Source organism: Accipiter gentilis, chromosome 16 (assembly GCF_929443795.1).
Source record: "Accipiter gentilis chromosome 16, bAccGen1.1, whole genome shotgun sequence".
Classification (NCBI taxonomy): Eukaryota; Metazoa; Chordata; class Aves; order Accipitriformes; family Accipitridae; genus Astur; species Astur gentilis.
In genome coordinates, this window is record NC_064895.1 from 8467838 (window position 1) to 8487153 (window position 19316).

A 19316-nucleotide genomic window follows, 5' to 3' on the forward strand; every position below is an offset into this window, starting at 1 on the left:
AGTAGGAGAGAACTCAAAATCAGTTTTATGGAACTATTTTTTATTCATTAGGCTCATGATACCAATTTTTCACCAATCTAATTTGATAAGCATGAATGAGTTTCTTAAGTTGCTTTTTTTACAAGGGATTATTGAAAAGCTGAATTAATAAATGTTAGGAACATTGAGATAATGCAACATAAGCCTAATTCACTGGTAAGTCCAACTTTAAGGTATGTAGAACAGGATGAAAAATGCCATGTGACCTCAAGTCCTGACTGCTAGGAACAGATTCAGGCAATTCAAATTTGTTTAGTACATTAGTCTCAGCGAGTGATGTGGTAGTGGGATATTTGGAACCAGGACCAAGGTGTGAGTGTAACACTGAACTGCACAAACACTGTGTAACACTGATCCTTGCACAGCTAGCCACAAAAATAAATTTAGTTTGTTGTTTCGCTTTTCACTGGCAAATAGAAATCGCAGTGTCACAATGCCAGATATAATACTAGATTAAAACTTTGTTTTGGTAGCTTGAATAATAGACTACAAAAATCTTAAGATACAAAAATCTTAAGTATAATGGAACTGTAATGGTTGCAACACCTTAAAGGGAACATAACAAATATTTAATAAAAAAGACTCGTCCTTAATGCACTATGAGCTTAATTCCTTTCATGCTTCTGTCTTGAATCCAGTTTAGGTACTTGCTTATCTGGATGGCTTAGGTTTGTAGTGTGTTCACAGACCATTCCATTCTGTTTACATTTTTTTGTATGCACTCAACTCCATTACTGTATCAGCATTTCTTGAGGATTTATAAGTGGAAATACCTTTTCTCAGTCTAGACAAATAAATAGCTCTATCTGGTTTTTTTGGTCATTGTCTCCCTAAAGATGAGGAGTTAGAAGCTAATACTCTATTACATGTGTCCTTTTTTTTTATTCCCCCTATAAGAATGCTTTGTCATCCTGATTATAAAATGGTAAGATATGATTTCCAAAAATGACAAAGGCATGCATGCAGCTGTTTAGTTGATAGGAAAATGATGTGAAACTTTACAAAAAGTGACTATTATTAAATATAGGAATTATATCTGTAGTTACTCAGCATTCCAGAGGAAGCAGCAAATAAAGTGAAAATGTCTCGAGTAGTTCTAGTGCTCAAGTGTAGCACCTGTTCTTTTCTGGCCTTCATTCAATATACTGAAAAGCCTTAGTTCTTTTATACTTACCTAACAAATTTAGGTTAGTTTTCCATTAACTTTTAAGTCCATTAGTTGTCTGGTTTTAATCCTAGCTATTCCCTTGTGTCTTTTTATCTCTGTCCATCATCTATACTGATGCTGACACAGTAAGCTCAAACATCTTTGGGTGCTGTTTTAATAAACGATTGCATAGGGTTTAAAGATAGCTGAATTAAGTATGCACCATTATTAAGAGTCATTCCCCAGAGAACTTGACTTTACTGAAGGCTCAGATCAATGTACTTTTCATATCACAAGCTGTGTAAAATAGTAAAGATTCTGCTGTGGAAGCCCAAACGTATAAAGACATGAGCAAAAATATGCTTATAGGAATGTGGTTGAAATTGAGGCAGTGTTGATAGATCAGTACAGAGAGGCAACAACTGCTGCAGGCTCCCGGGCTGATCTGCAGGTCTATATAACACTTAATACCCTCAGCTGCCGCGATAGAACAGATTTGTGCAAGGACCTTGTTTTATTCCACCTCTTCACTGAAGCTTATGAGAATACCCTACTAAACTGCTCATATACTTAGAAGAATGAGGCATCTAGCGATATTATAACAAGTGGTGATAATAAAGTCTAGCTAGGATCAGACTTGCCATGTGGAGGAGCCTGTCTCTTTTTATGTGACCACAGGAAGGGGAGTGAGTATCATGGTAGCTTACACATCTCATTTAAATACCTTAGCTGAACTGTAGCATTTTTACTGGAAAGAACATAGTGTCCATCCTTCCTGTTCTTCTGCCAGAGAAGCGAGTTGATTGATTCTTTGTTCAGTACTTTATTTGATACATAGGTGAACACTGTAGAGAAGAGGAATGTTAATTTGTGCTTGTTACAGCTGCTTAGGAGATGGAAATAAGTAGCCTTAGGATAAACGGGAAGACTTAAAGTAATAAAACAGTGATACAGCTCTTCCACTTTCATCTCAAGATCCATGTTTAATCTTGTCCTTTTTTGCCAACTTTTCCCCTCCTGAAAAAAAAAAAGCCAGATTTTCTTGGCATCTGTTTTGTAGCGCTTGCCAGTGGATATCTCACATTTATCTCCGTTACTAACTCACTGTCTCTTGGGCTTTTTGTGTTTATTTTGGGCTTACGCGCACACACACACACACGCTTTTTCTGATGCCCCTTTTGTTTTTCTCTGCACTTCAGTGATTCTTTAACTATGGTTGCCTGATTGTTTTAAGGCATACAGGTGCCTGGTGCAGTAAGTACTCATAGTCAGTTCTGAAATGCTGCTCAGCTGAACTTTGGTGCCTTAATCTTGAATATACTGTTGATGGGTGGACCCTTTAATGCAAAGTATTACACAGCTTTGGATAGAGAAATTTTTTTTTTTTCTCTGAAAGGGAAAAAGAATCTGTCAAGGAAGAATGAGATGTTATCAAACACAATACGCAGTGTTTCCTTGCTTCGTATGTATTACATACATATGTGTGTGTCTGTTTCTAATTTCAAGCACGTTGTAAGGTATTTTAGTGATTGCATGGAATTTAGGTGTATGTTTAATCTCAGAAATTACTTTTGCTAATAAAAAAATTCTGTTACAGTATTTTCTTTGACATATCTAGAAATCGTAATGGTATACAGCACCTGCTAATAATTAGAAAAGTTTGCATTTGAAAATAAACGTCACACTGCCTAGTGCAAAACCATATATATGCATAGAGAACTTTAGCAAAAGCTTTAGAGGTGGTGTTACAACTTTTACATGTATGCAGAAAAATATCTAAGTAAAAATGCAGTGGTTAATTTACTTGAACGTGTTCTGTAGCGATCATCTACAGTGCTTTTCCTTTTCACTCTAACTCTGGCATTTTTGTTTTATTAAATACATTCTTGGTTAATTATGTGTATTAAAGTGAAATGCCTCTAGCAGTTATATTACAAGCTGTATAAACTTTCACTGTGTATTATATATCCAATAGTTCAAATGTATTTACAAGGATTTTTATACTTACCTTCTCTTTTAATGGCAGTAATTCTGTGCACTTAAACTTGCTTGCAGTGAAATGCTTGTTTTGAAAGCCAAGTAAATGGAAAGCCCTGAATTATTTTGAGCTGTTTGTGGTCTGTTTTTCTGGTGAACTTCTGCCAGCTTTTTGTGTCACCGTACCTGTTAGTACAGTGTAAGTTCTCTCCACCTGCCACAGTATAAGGTTAATAGCAAAAACAAATCTTGTGTGAAGTCCTGGTTAGCATGTATGTCCTTCAGAGGATGAGTAAGTAGTAAAATTTAGGCTGCAGGCTCCCTTGATGTTGCTTAGCTAGAGAGTAGCCAACACCACAGAGCCAGGCACCTGCTATCTCCATCCAGCTGGCCCGCATTCCCAGTCCTGCTTCCACAGAGGTCAGTGCTCTGGCCCTTATCTCCAGAGAACCTAAAGCCATTGCTGCGGTTTGTTGGTTGTGTCACTTGCTGCAAGATTTTTGTGAACTATTTAGTATTCCAGAATGAAGAAAGTCCTGTGAACACAAGAACTAACTACCAAAGTCAAACTGCCAATTCTTTGAGAAGACAGAAACCTCTACTGTGTGGTCTCTTGTCCAGCTTGACTAAAGATAGCTTTTAGGAAGGGGGCAGGAAGGGGACTTAACAACCATTGCTTGTGGTGACTTCAAACTCATCATTCCAGTGAAGCCTTAAGAAACCTGCTTTTGCTAATGAGATGTGCAGGTAGCTTGTAACCTTACTATGGATTTCCTAGACTTTATTTTTGGTTAAATAAGTTAATTTTGTTGAGTTCTGTACTGCTTTCTCTTTGCTCTTCATCAGTGTATAAGAAAATGACCCATTTTCTCATGGTTCATTCTGCATTTCTTTTAGTAGTCCTTTGCAAGGATTTGAAATGGAGCTGAGCTGTGCATAAAACCCCTGTATCTTTAGGACCTGTATAAAACATAGTACATTGGGTTGGGTTTGGTTGTGTTTTAGTGTGGGGGGTTGTTTTTCTGTTGTTTTTTTTTGTTTTTTTTAAAGCACTTTTTCATAAAGTAAACAGCCATCCAGGAGTCTTTATACAAAAAAAATAAAACTTTACTTTCCAAGAAAGCAATTTTGATCTCCTGTATCCCCACAGGAAATATTCAGGTTGACCCATATTAAATAATTTTTCATGTGCTTCTTGAGTAGCGTGTGATACAGCCATGAGAGTAATGGTACTATAGCATAAAAGCACTTGGGTAGTTTGTAGAGATAGGAACAGCAACAATCGTGTAAGACATATAGTTATTACAGAAGTACAGAGATCTTTTTAAATTTATGATCCCTACTTAGCCAGCCTGCATTGTCTAATCAGCTGTAAAAATTTGTGTGAAAAAGAAAAGGCCAAATGAAGCTATAGTCTTTGACTCCAGTAAAACATTTGCATTTGCAATGAGATATTTTTTTTCACCAGACTTGCATTTGTTAATTAATTAAAGGAAACTGTTATGCTTAAACAAATTGTTCTCGGGCCTATGTTCCTTGCATCTAAATCCAGCATCTTCACTTCATGCGATTGGCTTAATAATGTAGGGGGCAATCTTGTAACTGGAGCTTACAAGCAGGCTCCCTTTTGTTCTATACAAGTAAAATAAAGAAACAGTTTTTACATTTTCAAGTTTATACAAAATTCTGCAGGGGACATGTCATTAGGCTCTGAATAAAAATATCATATTCCTTTAGTGTCTCAAAACTTTCTGTGGTGTAGCAGCTATCTTGGGAAAAATCAGATCTGACTTGGCTGCCCTAAGTATTGGTGGAAGCAATTTCTGCAGTTTAACCATAGGAAGCCTGAATACCCCTTTGACAGCAGGCATAAGTCAGATGAGAGAGACCAGAAGCAAAGTCTTTGTGAGGGGAAGCACAGTTATATCACTTAATTAGTTTCCGGCTTTTGTAAAAGTTCAGATTAAAGCATAGCAGAAATCCAATGCAGAGGATATACTATATCAAGTAATGTGAATTGTAACCTTGTCAGTACTCCAGAAGAGCAGTGTGATTGACTTCAAGCCAAGTATCTTTGTCAAACCTGTAGCACAACTTGAGTATCTCACAGTTGGAATGATGTGACGATACTCTAATTCCAGAAATGGGAAGCGGTATGTTTTTCTCTCTAAACTGGAAAGAGTAATATCAAATTACAAACATAAAGGGAAGCAACAATTTTGCACCCCGTGTCAAATCACTTCTAGGTGGAACCAGGCTAGGAGGACAGAAGGGGGAGTTTTGAGGGGTTTTTTGTTTGTGTGCACATGTTAAAGTTTAAATTTCTGATCTATAGTCTGGTAATGTAATTGCATTTCTTCAGGAAAAAATTATCAAGTAGATTTTAGTGATAAACTATAGCAATGTCAGAGGCATTGCACAAGTACTGTCAGCATAATAAAAGAACTTCTATTGTCTGGCTGAGAAGGCACCCTCAGAACTGTAATGGCAGGAAGATGAGAAGATGATCAGAACGGTTCTGCTGAATTATTTTTTTTTGTATCCCAATCATGTGTAGGCCTTTGTGATATGTGTTATTAATTACTACTAAAAGGTCAGAAAGAGCAAAACAAAGTCCAAAAAGATTGAAGGAAATGTGAAATACACTGTGCTGGGCTGTCCAGCTCCATCAGGGTTAAACCATCACTCGGTTACATCTCTCTCTTCTTTTTTTCAGATTGGAAGTGGTTAGCTTAAAATCAAGACAGAGGAGACATGTTTTTCTTTGAAGCTTTGCCCTCACTAAGTCCAAAAAGTCTTCAAAACTGTTTAGTCAATGGTGTGTGTACTGACGGTGTCCAGTACAGCTTGAGATGCTTACAACAAATCACAGTCTGTCCCCAGCTATATTTAGTGACGCAGTAGTACGATAGCCTCTTACATCAGAGCTGCCAAATGACTTGTGTCACAACTTCTTTGCCCAAATCTGTTGTCTAGATTGTGGAAGATGTACAAAGGAAATGTCATTAAGCTCTAGAGAGGGACTTGCTAGACCTGGATTTATTCTTCCTCTCCTCTCACAGATTTCTTACCTGCTGGTGGGTATTTCATTTAGGGAGAACAACCTGCCTAAAAGTCAGTGTATAGATTAAAGTAAAGATGCTTGTGGCAGGGTATGTTCTCTTTGGGAGAACCCTTTTATTCCTTCCTGGAAGCAGTGGCATTTTAGGCCCATGAGGGGGTTTACCTGTCTCCAAATGGGATAATAGGATATATCAGCCAGGTCACAAAAGCGTGTGAGAGATTCAGTTAGTAATGAACATCTAAGTACGTGTATAGATATATTAAAGAAGGGAAAGAAAAACTTATGTGTATCCATAGCATATTATGTGCAGTCTGCACCTTATAGCTATTCATACCTAAAGTTCTATGAAGTGGAAAAGAAAAATTAAACTTTCAGTTTGTAGAGGTGTTGGGCAGTTTACCATGTAAAGAAAAAAAGCAATAGCAACTCCTATTTTTCAACAAATTAAATGGGAACTAAAAAGAACTTGACACTTTACTAAGCTGAACAGACAAATCATTGTGCTTGCATTGCGATTTTAAATGCTTTGCTTTTGGGAAGCAGCACAAGAAATCCTGGAACTGATAAAGACTGAGTGGTCCATGTTATCCTAGTAACATTTTGCTGTGGCTAGAACTAGGTGATCTAATAGTATAAAGCAGATGATGTACAATGGGATCAATCCCTAGGAAAATAGAGTATGCATAGTACATGATCTCTTGTTGAGAACATGTGACAAAATTATTTCAGTCACTTCCCAAACATTTATTTGTGTAGTAGATGGCATCAGTTGTTTGGTTTGGGTTTTTTCGATTTATTATGAATGATCACATGTTTATGTCATATATCATGTTTCATAACTGTAGCTACCCAGTAGAGAAGCCAGGATGGAGCCCTTAGGAGATGAGGAGACATTTGCTTAGAGAGAATAACTTTCTAGAACGTAAAGGACAAACAGGTTACTGAGGAATGATGGTGGCCAAGGAGTAAGTCCTATGTATAGCAGAGACCAGATGTCTGCTGAGAACAGCAGGAGCCCAGGCTTCAAAGGAACCTTCCCTAGAGGCCCAAAGGAGACTGTGCAGATTTCTCTGCAAATCATTGGACTGAGAGCAAGCCTTAGCAAAGATTGTTTTACCAGGACACAGTAGGCAAGGTGGAGATATGGTTATATATTGTTTTGTTTTGATTTCCCTAATTTTGAGTTTTCTCCCCAAAAAATCACCTATTTTAGCATCTGTTCTAATAAACCTAGCTTTCCTATTTAGAAGCTGTTTTGGAGTGTTCACTGTGGGGAAAAAAGGTTTGAGCAGTCTGACCTCACAGCTCTGGCCAGGACAGAGCCCCACTGCAGTGCAGCATGCAGTCAGGAACAAACCACTGGGAAGACTGTGGGACCAAATTCCCATTTATTACAAATTGGCAGATTACCAGCTTATGCAACTCTTTAGAATCTTCCCTATGGTGTTTCTCATTTTTACAGCATACTTGTCTGCATATTTATGTGTATGATGAGCTTAACATAGAGCACTTAGTCATTAAGAAATTACTTACATTAATGTTTTCAACTATTCTTTAAAATGTAATTAATTTAGAGTGTGATTAATAAAAATAAGCTGAACCCAGACCCTAAAACACCCCTGTTTTTAAAAGGCTGCTTAGAAACTATGTAATTAAATTTAATTCAAATCAGAGTTAAGATCCAAAGATAGATGGATAAAGGAAATAGTTTAAAATAAACACTTGGAAGGTTTGCGTTCTTGCAGACTTTCCTTTTCCAAAATGTTTTAAAATAGTATTTACTGAAAGAACCTTGTAATAAATTGTAGTTGTGGCAGCTCTTTCATATGTGGGGTTAAATGTGATTGGTTATTGGATGCTGTGTAAAAAGTTAATAAATGTTGTGAAATACTGCAAAAATTGAATTGAGGTATAGTTAAATATTTGATAAGTGATAAATTGGTGCTGGGAGTATTGTTGAGTATCTTCATTTTGCTGTGTCAGTGTCTGTGGACTTTTAGATAGTTCTTTTCTACAAAAGCTTGTACTTTTGGTTTAGATCTGCGCTTTGATACTGTTTTATCACAGGGAAAAACTAGATATCAGTTTTCCATTAAGTTGCTTATCATTTAATAGTTTGTGGTCCTGTAGTCTAAATAACCTCTTACACTTTATGCTATTTTAGCTGGTATATTTGGAAGGAACATTTTAAATGCTGTACAGGATTTTAAGCTTTTGTTATCTTTTCTGTTGTTATTCTGAATGAAGGGAGAGCTTTGGATTCTTTAAACTAGAAATTGAGTGAAAACCAGCTGGGGGGGGGGGGGGGGGGGGGCGGGGAGACAGACAGACTTTAAAGAAAATTCTGAATGTGTATTTGTGTCCTGCAAAGTTAAAAGAAAGAACACATTTTTTAAGTGCAAATCTGACATCAAATGTTTAAAATGTTTCCAATTATTTAATATAAATGTTACAAATCTTCCTCTCCAGTTTGGGGATGCTTTCTGTTCAAATACAAAGGTGTAATCTTATTAGCCAAAGACTAAGAAGATTTCTGTATTTAGTAGCAATTAGTCTTTGCAGCTGCTAAACTGTAGGAACTCTGAAGGCAGCTTTAGGATCCTTAAGCATTTCTGATTTAGTAGCCTTCAAAACAGTTGCTGATTGTCACTGAATCTCTGTTCTTCTTTTATGTCTGTGAATATGCCTAGCTCCATGATTTTGTTCTCCTTTCCCTACTGAGTCAACATTCTCAGTGTTTTTTGGGAAGCACCACTGAGCCCATTTAGGAAGTTCTGCATGATGCCTCTGTACAATGGTGACTGACTCAGATTGTTTGCACTTCACCCCAAAAAAGCCAAAATGAATGAAGACAGTGAGCTTGAAATTTAAATGATAATGAGAAAGATCAATAAAAGGTCAAAATATTTGCTTTTGTTTAAAAATAAAGTCATTGAAGGGTACAGAATTTGTATCAGAAAAGTTGTTATTTAAGAAAGCTTGGGGGCTTCATCAAGCATAGCTTTTTGCATAAAGTGACAGGAGGCCTGAAACATTATTGTCAAAATTAATTTATTCATAGGAGTAGTTTCACATATCTACTGGATGCCTTAGATCAATGTGTGTGGACTGAGTGTGCATATCAAAAAGCAAAGCAAGCTTAAAGTCTCTTTCATCATGGGTCTGGCTAGGACTGTAAATACGCATTACTGTATGGTAAAAGATCAGAGAAGCAGCAGAGAGAGTAGTAATGGGATCTTCAGTTTCTCCTGTTCAGTTGACATGACTGTCGCATCAGGATGTTGTGAAAAGTCTCAGTTTTTAGACACAGTCAATAACTAAGGCATTGGTTGGTGGGACTTTGTCCCGGATGGAGTTTAGTTCACAAGAGGCACATTGAAACAGCAACCACTAGGTTCAACATGCTACTGAAACAGCAACAACAACCAAAACAAACAAACCAAAAAAAAAAAAAAAAAAACCCCACAACAAAAAAATCCATAACAGTTATCCACTTCAAGAAGGGACACTACACAAAAATAAAGATACTTACTAAAAAGAACCTTAAAAAGGTCAGTTAAGAGAAAGAAGTTGTACCAGGTGGTGTGGAAGCTACTTAAGGATACCATATGTGATATTCAAGGCCAGTGCCCACCACCTGTCATGCAAGGCTTGAGGAAAAGTGAAAGCGAGACAGTAGAGCTAGAGACAACAGAGTAAAGGAAGTTGTTAGAAAGAAGTAGGTGTCTTTTAAAGAGCTGAATTCACACCCAAATGATGTTTTAAACAGATTTAAATGTGAAAACATGATAAGACAGGCTAAGGAATATCTGAGCAACTGGTACGAAGAATTAAAACCAGTAATAGGTCTTACTTCTGATGCATCAGGAGTGATGCACCTGCCAGTCTTGAGCCAATGATCATGGTGTAGAAGGAATACTTAGGAGAGGCCTGTTTCAGAGAAGTTAAAAAAATTCTTTGCATTGATGTTATCTGTGGAAAAAACTAGGGAGAATCCCATGCTGGAACACTCCTTCTTGGGCTTTCTCAAATGATAGGTGAAATTGAAATTATTTAATGGTCATTCAACAAAATAAATGTTAAAATAAAATGACCAGTACCAGATTTTATTCACCTAAAATTTCTGAAAGAATTCAAGGAGAAAAATTGCCCACATTACTGACAGTGATGCATAACCACTTGTTTTTTCAAATTGCCTTGTTATCAGAGACTTTAAGGCTGGATAGTGTGATGCCAGTTTTTAAAAACAGTTCTTAAATCATCCAGAGAACTGCAACCCTGTAATCCTGGTGTTTGCCTTAAGCAGTTCAGCACAAATTATAATGCAAAATAAGATATGTGGATGCCCAAAAACCAGTGATCTGCATGGAAAAGATCTACATGAGGTTTGCAAAGAGGAAATCTATGCATATCTTGGAATTCTTTGAAGAGCCAGGAAATATGTAGATAAGGGTGCTACAGCTGATGTGGTTTCCTTGAATTTCCACAAAGTTTTTGATAAAGCCCCTCACCAAAGGGGGCACATAGACATAAGCATGAAAGGCAAAGTCCCAGAATAGGTAAATAGATTAAGAGAATGCAGCAGTTCTCAAAACAAGGGACGTCACAACTGGAGGCTTGTGTTTGATAGATGGTCAAGTAAAAAGAGCAAACAGTGAAGTCAGAAGGTTTCCTGAAGGCTACAGAGATAGTGACTGCTTTAAAGGCAAGAGCTGTGTGCAATATAATCTCAGATTGAGTGATTTGTCAAAAATGGCAGATGATACACATTTTAGGTAGTTGTCAAGTGATGCAGTTAGGAAGAAGTAAGCAGTCAAAATTCACCTGCAAAATGGTGGGCTCAGAGCTGGCTGTTACCAAGCAGGAGTAAGATTTTATAGTATGATAAATAACTCTGTGAAAACATTTCAGCACTCAGCAGCAATCAAAAAGCATTAAAATGATGGCAACTATTAGGGTAAAAAGTACAAAAGAAGGAACATCATTATACCACTTTATAAATCCAAAGTCCACCTTATCTTGAATGTGGTGTATGGCTACTGTTCGATACAGGTTATAGTGCTAGGTAGATGTTTGTTGTGACCAAGTTTGGTTCCTCTGGTGGCAGGAGTTTGTCATAGCTTATGAGTAAGAGAAATTAATCTATATACAGTCAGATAGACATTAGGATTGAAGACTGTTGCAGACAGTGATATCTGCCTTTACTTATTATTGTCATTACAGTTAATTGGATTTGCTTTTAATCCAAGAGGTAGTACTCTGTAGGCAGTGTATATGCAACATTTGCCAGTTTTATATGAATTGTTCATTTGTGAGTATACAAACACACTATGAATGAACAAATAAAAGACAGTTCCTATAATAAATGGCTTTCAGTGTTTTGCAATTTTCTTCAACATCAGAACTGTTGTAGATTATTAAAACCTTTGAAGTGGGGTTTTTCGTGATTTCAAATGATAATTTGAAACAATTTTAAAAAAAAAAAGTGTAAAAATATTAACATCATCTTCTGCTTCTGAGTTTTCAGTTTTGCTTTTATTCTAATGAACCATTACATTTTATTGCATTTGTTAGCCACAGCTTTTCACTCTTGGCTAAATTGTGGCTGCTGATATCTTAATTGGCACTAAAAATCACATTATATTTTTCCTTTGCAAGATCCTAAACCAAAATTAAATTCCTCTGCATTGACTGCTTGGTACACCATGGAAAATCCATCCAGTATATCAGGGAGAAGAAAAGAGTTTAAACTGGATGAAAAATCAGGAGAGGCACATGTCCTGTTTCAGCTGAGCAAAAGAACAACCGTGAACAACATCCACAAAGCCTACTATGGAACTTGGTCCTTGATCAGGAGAGCCACCTGCCATACTTGAGTCACGATGGCACATTATAGAGAGATTTCTAAAGCTCAGAAGATATTCTTTGACTATCTTTTCCTCAGTGTGCTTTCTCTCTCTCTTTTTTTTTTTTTTTAATGTGCTGTTCTAAAAGTATTTAGGGACCTGATTTTTAAAAATCCCTGGTATCATTAGCTTTTTATCAGATACTGGAAGCCAGACTTCAGTTTGGCATGCTGTGGAACTTTGTATACCTTAGGCTTGCAGATACCTAAGGAAATAGCCTCCCATTTTTCATTATCTTATATGATGCTTTCCCTGAATGTTTCCATCCACCATTGTCTGAAGGAACTGAAATAATACAGATAAACTTGAGGAAGTTCATCTTTTCAGTCACAGAGTTGCCAGCAATGTGTTTATGCTGATGGTTAGTCTGGATGGGAGGAACAGTCAGCTGCTGCTGTTAGCCTATGCTAAGCTTTGTATTTAATCTCTTTGTGTCTCCAGCTGCCCTGACAATGAATACAAAATAACTTGCTAATATAATAGAAGTTAATAAATAAAAGTCTGCTTATTCAGAGTCTTGATGTAAATCATTATTTTTATTATTTTCTTTTTTTTCCTTGAAGATACAAACTGGATGTGCTGACTTTTCATTACCAAAATTCAATAAGCAATATCTATAAACTGAGTCCTCTATTACATTTTAAGTCTGGTTTTTTGACATATTTCTGCCTCTATTGTGTTAAGGAGACATGCAGTTTGCATGGAGAAAACTTTTTAATGTTTCAGGCCAGATGATATAGGCTTTTAGAAGATGACTTTCTTTTGGTGCTGACTTTCCTTTTCAGGCTACTTATTCCTACTTCCATATCATTCTGTCAGGCTAGTGCGACTGTGCAGCTTCATGGTAAACTGCATCAGGAAGCTAATCTAGACTAAAAATTTTCCAGGGGAAAAAAACCCCAAACAAACCAAAACCGGTTGTTTTTAACTCTGAACAGTTTCTGAGGAGGGTGTTCTTATTAAGGCTGAAAGAAATGCTTATGAAATGATGACCATGGCTGGAGAATGTATATGGGCATTCTGTTTGGAAGCCACTTTGCTGAGTCTGAGAGGGCACTAAGTCCAGACTAAACAGGTTAAAGACAATTGCTTCTGGATAATTGGATTATGTGATAAATTAAGCTACTTGTGGAGCAGAGATGGGTCTTAGGAGGGAGAGAGGTGACAGGCCATTATGGAACAGAAGGAGAAGAATCATCAGCTCTTGTGAAATTAGGACAAGCTGTAGCTGCAGTTGTAGCTATAGTTAGTATGGTCCAAAAGCTGATACTCCTATCGACGTTGCTTAAGTATGTATTCAACACATTACTAAGATTACTTATGTAGTATATATTCCCTGCATTTGTTATAATTATGCTGCTTTAACTTAACAAACCTCTTTTGTCAGTGGGAAAAATTACTGGAACCAAATTCATATCTTTTGTAATTTTATCAGGCCTCCTTACTGGTTTGAAATGTAAAGGATCAGTCAAAAGTCTTTTTTTCATAAAACAGTAGATTTTGTTAATTAGTAAAAATCAGTCTGATGAGCAGGCTCATGTTAAGAAGCACTTTCCTCTATACTGTTAATTCTTGTAAAAGAGACTAATTCTTCTCAGTTGTTGCAAGCATCTCGTTCAAATTCATTGTCTACATTTCCTTTGTAGTTAATGGAAGAGAGGGGAGAGAGAGAGAGAGAGAGAGAGATGAAGACCTTCAGGGTGCATTTCCATCCCAGCTGGTTTAGGATGAGGTAAACTGCTTTCTGAAGACGCTAGCTAGGGTCTCTTGGTTTATCAGAGGGAGCGTAGGTCTAAGTATGCACTAAGTATTTTCTTTTCAGACAGCTAGCTGTGGGAGGTGAGTCCCACTGAACATGTTATTTGTTAAGATCATTGTGTGGGCTGTGACCTAAACATTATGGTTTATATTTCTTGCACAACCCTTATTTATATTTTAGTATAGCTGTTATATAGTCAGCACAGCTACCTGATTATAAACAACCAGTTCTTGAATCCCATTAAGCTCTTGGCTCCTGTGCATACCACACACATGTGAATTCAGTAAGCTAACTGTACCATTTGTAAAACAAGTATTTACTTTCTTCTGTTTGTTTGTGAAACTGCTCAGATTAATTAGATGTCACTTTGTTCTTGCATGAGGAGGCACGCAAGAGCCCATTTTATTACTCTTCATTTCAAGTCAAATCATACAAATCTTTTTGGAGCTTCTTTTTCTGGTAATTTTTGTGAGAGTCCTCTCTTGTCTGCCAAAGTCTTACTATGCTGGTATTATGCTATGAAACATAACGTTACAAGCTTGAAGAGTACAACAGATTTGTATAATAGTTTGGGAATATTTTTCCTATTACTTTCCATCCTCTTTCTTATGTATGCAAACAAGGTGTTTGCTGTTTTGATCACTGATACCCACAGAGCAGATATTTTCATTGAGCTTTCCATACTGATGCATAGGTCTGGCTTTTGTTTTGCTTTTCCTGAGCTGGTAACAGTTCACTCTAACCCTAGCGGTGAGTTGTTCAAATTAATTCCTTTTGTGTGCATTGCTTTGCATTTGTCAACATCTAATTTCATCTGTCCCTGATGTTGAATCACCAGTAGCTCCCACACATGGAGCAGTAGATACTAAGGAGGTATTAAAATATGTGGCAAAGAACAACAAAAACTGCTAGAGGACTCCCAATTTAACTTCTCAGGAGAACTAGGTAGAGTCTTGTGTTTGATTTGTATTCTGTGTTGGAGGAAACTCAGCGCAGTTCTGATTTCCTTTCAATTGAATATTTATCTTAATAACATACACATGGGAGGACCACATTCATTCTGCCTTTTGACAGCTTCACCCTGGTCTCTTCAGACCTTCTGCTGTCCTGAGCTACCAAGGATAAGCAAACTTTTGGATTTGACTCAAAACATCAATTATCTTAAGCCATGTTCTGCCTTCTGCACCATTTTTTTCAAGTGGCTTCAAACCAATTGAGGGTGCTTGGCTGCACAACAAGCTGTAGTTGTGCTGAGATTTAGTGATTCTTGGATGCTTAAAGAGCATGTTGGGCCACTTTGCTGAAAGCATAGATTAGAGTAGCTTTATTAGCAAACAGTGTGGTTCAGGTTAACAGAGGGCTGAGAAATTTTATGGAACAATATCTATGTTTACAGTGAAATTCACCTATTATAACACAAATACTCCCATGAAAATCCAAATTAGATCTTAAGATGAAACATTGATGTTTTGTTTATAGCATCTTTCACCATTCATATCTGCCTTCAGTTCTGATATTTTATTCCTACAGGATGACACAGACGTTATTTTTCCCACATCCCATATGTCCAAATCATGTATAAAGATATTTAGCTCAAATACCATGCGTGCAAAACATTCCACACTGTGGGTACGAGGTGACGTTTGGTGTGTCTTTAACATGCTGTAGTGTTCAATTACAATACAGCAAATTTATTTTTATGCAGCCTTCTTCATAGAAAGTATGGAAAATTGCTTTGCAGTGAGTCATCTGTCAGCTAAAGAACTAAAAGTCTTGTAGTGATATTTAAAGAGAGAAAGTGTCTCAGAGCTGACAGAGTTCAAGACAGAAAAAGAAACAGAAATGAAAGAGAGGGCCTCCAACCATGGAGAAAATAGAGGCAAAGACTGGTAGGGGGAGGAGTGATGAGAAAGCCAAAGAAGCTGAGAATGTCAGAGGCAGTTCAGGAGACTATGCAGATCATTTGGAAACAAGCATTGGGCTTCAGGTGCTCTCCTGCATTACACCAGCATTAGCCAAGCAAAGATTCTTTGACCCTAAGGAAGTGGTGGAAAACCAAGTAAGTAAGAGAATGGCTTAAAACCAGATAAATAAGACCACTGGGCTCGGTGCACTGTGAGGAATTCAGAAACATGCAGGTAGAGGTTGAGGGAAGTGTAAATGGCTTAACTTTCTAGAGCAAGATATTAGAAGAACACTGGCATTCTGCACTCCATGATGTTTAAACGAGGGAGGATTTTGTTACGACCATGAGAGAGGGAATTTTAGTTAATTAGGCAGGAGTTATTATCGGCATGAATGTGGACGTCAGCAGCAGTGCAGCAAAGCAAAGATGGATTCTGGCGGTCCTCCCTTGCTGGTGCCAGGAGGGCTTACACTCAGGAGTGTGTGGGAGAGGCAGTTCAGGGTCAGAGATGACTTCAGAACTCAGGCTTTGTGCACAGGGGTAAGATCTGAGTGAAGAAGCATGAAAGCTGTCTTGGAGAGCAAGAGGGACTTCTTTCCCTTGACATTTGAGCCTTTTGAAGAGTTAGCTAGTAAGGAAATTATAATGTAGCAAGGGAATGACAGAACCAAGACAGGCTATTAAAGAGATCAGAGATTACTTGCCAAGGTCACTGATGCCTTGCATGCTTTCCCTATAAAGTTGATGTCCAAAGCTGAGCTAGCAGTAAGATATCCCAAAGGAAGAGGATGTTTAAGGAGGAGAAAGTAGAAGAATCGGAAACAGATGGCTGGCGTTTATAAGGCACAGCACTATCGTGGAGGGACATTGTTGATATAAGCACTATTATCTTTTATTGTGAATTACATGCATTCTTCTTGTGTTCTTGGTCAAGTCTACCAACTGGTGGTGTGGGGCTCCTGGGGGAGTTGTCTCATCCCATGTCCCCCAGCCTGCCCATACTGGTTTTTGCCCTGGCGATTCTTTTGACCTCACTCTATGTATAGAACCATATTATCTACCTTAAGAAAGTAAATGTGATGTAAAGTATGTGGCACAAAGGAGAGTACAGTCTTTATTGAAAGCAGAAGGGAAAAGAACTTGTATTCTTACTCAGTGTATTCAGAAAAGTTGGCTTTGATATTGTAGTACTGAAAGACATTCTAAGCATAAAAGTAAGGTTAGAGCCACTTAGACATCCCAGAATTTGAAGGGAGTAATATTTCATTGTATGCAGTTCCAGAATGCTTATTACAGATCTTCTTATTTACAACTATCATGTCTCTTTTGAATCTGCAGTGGAGGAATATCAAGGACAAACCAAGAGAAAGCGCCTTCGAAGGAAGAAACAAAAGAGCAGTTTGCAAAACTCTAATAATTTACATGGAGAACAAACAGAATCTGGAATGCAAGAGACTGTTGTTCAAGATCATTTACAGCTGCAGCAGATAGACAGTCCCAAAATAAGCAAAAACAAAAAGAGGAAAATGAAAAAGAAGCGACAGAAAGAAAAAATGAGAGCAGCTGGCTTGATAACAAAAACTACCGGTGTCGATTTTACATATCAGCCTGACAAAAACAACACAGAAGAAGCAGCAGGCTTAAAAGACATAGATGAAAAGGCAGATAGCATTCTGGACTTCCTGCAGGCAACACAACAAATTTATTTTGCTGACAGTATGTACCACTCATTCTCCTTTCTCTTCATGAGTTTTACCATGCAGGGCAAAATAGATCTGCACTTATTATTGCTGTAGAATGGGCCAAATCTACTAGAGAATTATCTCTTTTGAACTTAGTAAGACATGTGAGTACTTAGTATTTGTCCCATTTTCTGGTGTGTACATGAATATGTTGGAATCCACATCAATGTAAAAAACTGTGGTCCTAATCCTTTTGCTTCTCTGTCTTTGAAAATATACATAATATTCCTTGCTCTTTTTTAAAACATTCTAATGCACTTGGGGTAAATGCAGTGGTTAAAATGGACAAAATTCTTCTTTCCTCTGCAAGCAAACAACCAGAGGATTACTTGCTTTCAGGGAGCTTCAAATGAGGGCAATAATTGCGATCCTAAACTACTTTCATGCTTACTATCTCTGAACCAACCTACTTTTCAGAAAGTTCTCCTTCCCAGGAAGACATTTACTTGTAATATATAGGGAAATCTAGACAGACAGCATCCAAGAGGAAAGGGGAAGATATTGTTGGCACTGAGAAAGTGTAGTGGCATAAAGCACTTGTGAACTAGATGAATGTGAACTGATGCTCAATGCACGTTCCATAGCACTTTAGAAAGGACTGCATGGATGTTATCCCTAGTGGCCTACTGAGTGTTCATCTGACCACTAAAATCAGAGAAAATCCTACTGTATGTTTCTTCCGTTGCCTTCCTAAAAAGCTGCTTGTATGGTGCTTATGTCATAAATGCCTTTCAGAGATAATACAGTTTTAATGGCAAGTACTATAGTACTTATCTGTACATACACCAGATTATGTTGGTATCATCTAGAATTAAATATGTTTTCTTAAGGGCAAGCTGGTGTGTTCTTTGGTTGCTCAGCTCAGAACATAGCTTTAAAATGATAATTGTTTTGTAAAACTGGAAAAAAGCAGTGAAAAAATTTTCAAAGTGCATGGCCTTGAGTGTCTTTGTGGAGCTGAATGAAGAATATTAAACAGTTTACCTACCTGTATGAGTCCATCTTAAGTCAGAGCTGTTAGCTCCTAGTCCCATAAAATTCATCTTTAGACTACAGAATTACTTTAAAAACCCTGTTAAGGTGACATCAGGGATTTCATGTTAATTTTTTTCTCAAGATTTAAACATAGAAATTTCTTTGCTTAGTGTTAAAATTTTTTTGCTGTGTCAGGTCTTCATACTAAGCCTAGCATTGGAAATCCATCCTACCTTCTGGCTAATGCATTTCCATCACCAAAAATAAGAATTTTACTACTTCAGTGTATGGCTAAGTAAATGTAGGCTAAACTACATGCATTTGCTGTAGAAGAACTCCAGAGTAACTGAGCAAGATTGCAAACTGGGTTTAACAGTTCTGCTGTTAATACATGACCCAGAACAGAAACCTGATCAATTTTCCACAGCTCTGTTGCATGTAGAATTTTAAGAGAAAGCGTGGAGCTTCCAGCTTTCCTGGAAGTAAAGTTAAGGTTTTAGCAGTAGTTGACAGACTGACTGGACCTGGTATCGAACCTGCAGATTGGAAGGTTGAGCCAGTGAGGACCTTGGAATCCACAGAGAGAAATTCTCCGGTAAAAGAAAGTTCATCTGCAGATAAGATGTCACATCCATAAATCAGAATGTGACTAACTTTCTTGTTAGGCAAATCCCAGTTTATATATAGATCTGACATTATGCTGTTTGCCTTTTCTAGTTGAGTGACTTTAACACTCCCTATTTTTTTTAGATAAAATTGGAAGCCATTGCTTTTAGCAGCATTTTCAAATGGTCACATTGG

The 19316-nt window shown here is 37.4% G+C and overlaps 1 protein-coding gene across 4 annotated transcripts in view; it reads left to right on the forward strand.

Moving 5' to 3' along the window:
• The window catches only part of ERICH1 (glutamate rich 1), an 83081-nt gene that overhangs the window by 48825 nt on the left and 14940 nt on the right, over positions 1 to 19316 (forward strand). For all 4 annotated transcript variants that reach the window (XR_007508320.1, XM_049818639.1, XM_049818637.1 and 1 more), the window contains one exon: positions 17137 to 17514. Coding sequence is in view for 3 of the 4 variants with exons in the window: in XM_049818639.1 (XP_049674596.1) it covers positions 17137 to 17514 (378 nt within the window). In the remaining variant the exon portion in view is untranslated. The remainder of the gene's footprint in view (positions 1 to 17136; positions 17515 to 19316) is intronic.